General features: G+C 62.0%; 1 protein-coding gene across 1 annotated transcript in view; it reads left to right on the forward strand.

Annotated features, from left to right (window-relative positions):
* ITGB2 (integrin, beta 2 (complement component 3 receptor 3 and 4 subunit)) overlaps positions 1-3,267 on the forward strand; it is a 29,868-nt gene extending 26,601 nt beyond the window's left edge. The window contains exons 13-16 of the mRNA XM_010834881.1: positions 1-197; positions 381-583; positions 2,434-2,600; positions 2,787-3,267. The exon at positions 1-197 is cut by the window's left edge and continues 1 nt beyond it. Coding sequence (XP_010833183.1) covers positions 1-197; positions 381-583; positions 2,434-2,600; positions 2,787-2,849 — 630 coding nt within the window. The 3' untranslated portion in view covers positions 2,850-3,267. The remainder of the gene's footprint in view (positions 198-380; positions 584-2,433; positions 2,601-2,786) is intronic.
* The last annotated feature ends 391 nt before the right edge of the window (positions 3,268-3,658 follow it).

Genomic DNA, 3,658 nt, shown 5'->3' on the forward strand with positions numbered 1-3,658 from the left:
ACCTGCAGGTGCGACGAGCAGTATGAGGGTTCGGCATGCCAGTGCCTCAAGTCCACTCAGGGCTGCCTCAACTTGGACGGCGTCGAGTGCAGCGGCCGCGGCCGATGCCGCTGCAATGTGTGCCAGTGCGACCCCGGCTACCAGCCGCCCCTGTGCAGCGAGTGCCCGGGCTGCCCCGTGCCCTGCGCGAGATTCGCGTGAGTGTCCGCCGCCCCGCCGGGCTCGCACCTCCTTGCGGATGGGGAGAACCACTGCCCGGCCCCGGGCGCCGGGCGGGGGCGCGGGCGGCCCGCCCTCCCCAGAAGGCCCTGCACAGACCCGCAGCTCCCGGCGGCCACTCCTCCCAACCCCGCCCGCGCTCACGCCCCGGCTCCCCGCAGCCCCTGCACAGAGTGCCTGAAGTTCGACAAGGGCCCCTTCGCCAAGAACTGCAGCGCAGCGTGCGGGCAGACGAAGCTGCTGTCCAGCCCGGTGCCCGGCCGCAAGTGCAAGGAGCGCGACTCCGAGGGCTGCTGGATGACCTACACCCTGGTGCAGCGCGACGGGCGGGACAGATACGACGTGCACGTGGACGACATGCTCGGTGAGCCCGGGGTGGGGGTGGGGGTGTCGGGAAGAGTCCCCTCCGCGCCCCTACTCTCCACCCCGGGGCCCTGCATCTCTCAACCCGCCCCCGCCGCACCCCCACCATACCCCGCCCCCACCTCATCTCTCAGCCCGCCCCCGTCGTTGTGGGCGGTGGGCTGTCCCACAGTAGAGCTTCCCCAAGCCGAGCGGGTCCTGAGAGCCGGGCGGAGGGGATCGTGGGGACCTCCAGACCCAAGTCCAGCCCTTGCCCTGGAGGGGCCTGCAGAGCTGCTGCTCTCTTCCCCAGATGCCCACTACCCTCCAGTCACCCGGCTCTGCCCAGGACCCAGAGACCAGCGCAGTCTTCATAGGTCCCCCCATGACACAGTCTGGGGACATATGAGCAGGTTCTGAGGGGCAAAGACTCCAGCGGGGCCTGTTTCTGAGGTCAGAGGTCAGAAGGTATCTCTAAGGAGGACAGTTGCAGATAGTTGGAGAAGGTTTCAGGTGCTGGGCTGGGCACTTACTGGACCCCTGAGAGTCCAGGGGAGCCTTAGGTCTTTTCCCAGACATAAAAGGAGGCTGCCAACAGCTTTCAGAGGAGCTTTCAGAAGCCGGACACACACCTGGGAAGGGCCACAGCCCGGCCCAGGCACTGAGCAGGGCTGGGTTGGGGCCCTGGGGGCGGCGTGGACAGAGCCTGCTCTGGAATGTAACTCTGGGCAGGATCGAAAGGGACAGGTGATGAGTGGGGGCAGAGGGTGGGTCAGTTTCAAGGAGGTACATTGAGTGATGATGACATTTTGAGATGGAGGGACTTAGAACAACAGACCCCTGAGGGAATGAGTGTAAGGGTTGGAGCAGCAGCACCCAGAGCCATCTGGACACCAGATCTGAGTACCCCACCCTTCCCACTCAGAGAGGCTGAGGGTACGAGCACAGGCTTCCAGGCCAGCCTCCAGGGTGACCACAGCAGACATGTGACAGCTGTCCACCCAGGTTCTTGCAAGACTGGGATCTGCTCCCGCTCTCCCTCCCCAGGAAAGGACCCCCAGAAGGCATGGGGGGCCCAGTCCATTGTGTATCCCCAGGGCTGCAGAGCCCAGCCTGCTGGGGTGGATGGCTCTCCCTGGGTTTTCAGAGCAGATGTGCCGTCAGGTCTGGATTGGGGCAGCTGTGGCTACGGTGTTTAGTCTCTAAGGACATGAGGCTCCCTGGAAAGGCCAGGGTGATGAACGAGGGAGCACCACGGACTCCGGTGCCCTCAGCCAGGCAGACGGGGGGGCTTGCACCAAGTGCGGTGCCACCACGGACTCCGGTGCCCTCAGCCAGGCAGACAGGGAGGGGCTTGCACCAAGTGCGGTGCTTCTGTCGGCAGCCGGAGGGGGGCTTGCACCAAGTTCGGTGCCTTTGTCGGCAGCCAAAGTGGGCATGTGGCAGTCCAGAGACCCCCACCTGAGCTCAGCAGGAGGCTGGGTGCAGCCCCCTTGGGCCCTGGGACCCTGCCTCCCATTCCCAAGGCTGCTGCTGTGAGTCTCCCCGGGAATGCTTGCATGAGGAGAGTCCCCCCTAAACTCTGATACAGTGTGGTCTGGGTGGGAGGCCAGAGTCTGGCCCTGGTTTCTGGCAATCCGGGCCCCCCTTTCCTTCTCTGTAAACAAGGGCCCTCTCGACTTCATTGGGAACCGCGGAGCCTGGCCTTGTGCTCAGCTCTGGGCTCTCCTGGGCTGGGGGCCGGGGCCAGGGCTGGTTTGCTTACTACCTGCCACAGAGATCTGGCAGTGGGACCTGGACACCGTGCAGGGACAGGGCTGACACCCGGGGCCTGGGAGCCGGGGCAGCCTTGACACCACATGTGTGCCCTAGAGTGTGTGAAGGGCCCCAACATCGCTGCCATCGTGGGGGGCACCGTGGGGGGCGTCGTGCTCGTCGGCATCCTCCTGCTGGTCATCTGGAAGGCCCTGACACACCTGAGCGACCTCAGGGAGTACCATCGCTTCGAGAAGGAGAAGCTCAAGTCCCAGTGGAACAACGTGAGTGGCCTCAGGGTCCCTGCGAAGGCCCACCTCCTACCCTCCAAGCCAAGGCGTCCCCACGGGCGTGTGCGCCTGCCCCAGCCCCGCCCCTGAACCTCGTCCACCCCCAGTGGACACTGTTGTGGCCCAGAGCCCAGCGCCTTCCTCCCTGTGCTGACAAGCCACGTTTGCTTTTCTCACCAGGATAACCCTCTTTTCAAGAGTGCCACCACGACAGTCATGAACCCTAAGTTTGCCGAGAGTTAGGGGTGCCCGGTGAAGACAAGGCCTTCTGCACCACCCAGATGGGAACACCCCCTCTCCACGTCCCCTCCAGCAGGCTGACCATGACCCCGCTGCCTCGTGGACGTGGCTGACAACTTCACCGTTAACCAAAAATGCACTGCTTTTTCTGCCCCAGAATGATGGGCGTGGCCAGGTTATTCTATGGGCTCATGGTAAGGGCCAGCCTACCCCTTCTGATATGAATGACTTTTGATAGCAAGTCAGAGAAGGAATTGCCTACATTTTGTATGGTTACACACAGGTCCTTTGTAAAAATTAGCACAGCAGTCTGATAAAGAATTATTTATGTGTGAACTTCTCAGGGTATGAAGTTACATCCCCTTGGTTATGCTGCCCCCAATCAATAAAAAAAAAATCAATAAAATCTTCTTGTGCAGAAGCTTTCATGGGAGCCAGGCTCTGCTCCTCTGCCACTGCACTCTGAGGGTCCGTGTGGCCTCTGGGCCAGGGCATGGGGTTCTCTTTTTCTCCTTCCTCATCTGTGGCCCATGCAAGCCTCTCTCTGTCCCTACCTGGGTCCCCCTCAAAAGCTGCTTTGAGAAGGAGCAGACCCCCACAAGGGGGTCCCATTGTGGAGCCTGAGTAGGGCTGAGGCAAGATGGGAAAGTGGGCGTCTGTCCCCCTCTCCACTGTCTACACCTGTTCTCGGCTAATGATGGGACAGAGTTTGAGTGTGTTTCTTGTGGGCTGTTTTCTAGAGTGACCTGGAGGTCACGTTGATCCGATGTGTGATGACAGCAGAGGGAAGGTCCCACCGTGATCACTGAGAC

The sequence above is a fragment of the Bison bison genome, unplaced genomic scaffold (assembly GCF_000754665.1).
Source record: "Bison bison bison isolate TAMUID 2011002044 unplaced genomic scaffold, Bison_UMD1.0 scf7180017864037, whole genome shotgun sequence".
Lineage (NCBI taxonomy): Eukaryota > Metazoa > Chordata > Mammalia > Artiodactyla > Bovidae > Bison > Bison bison.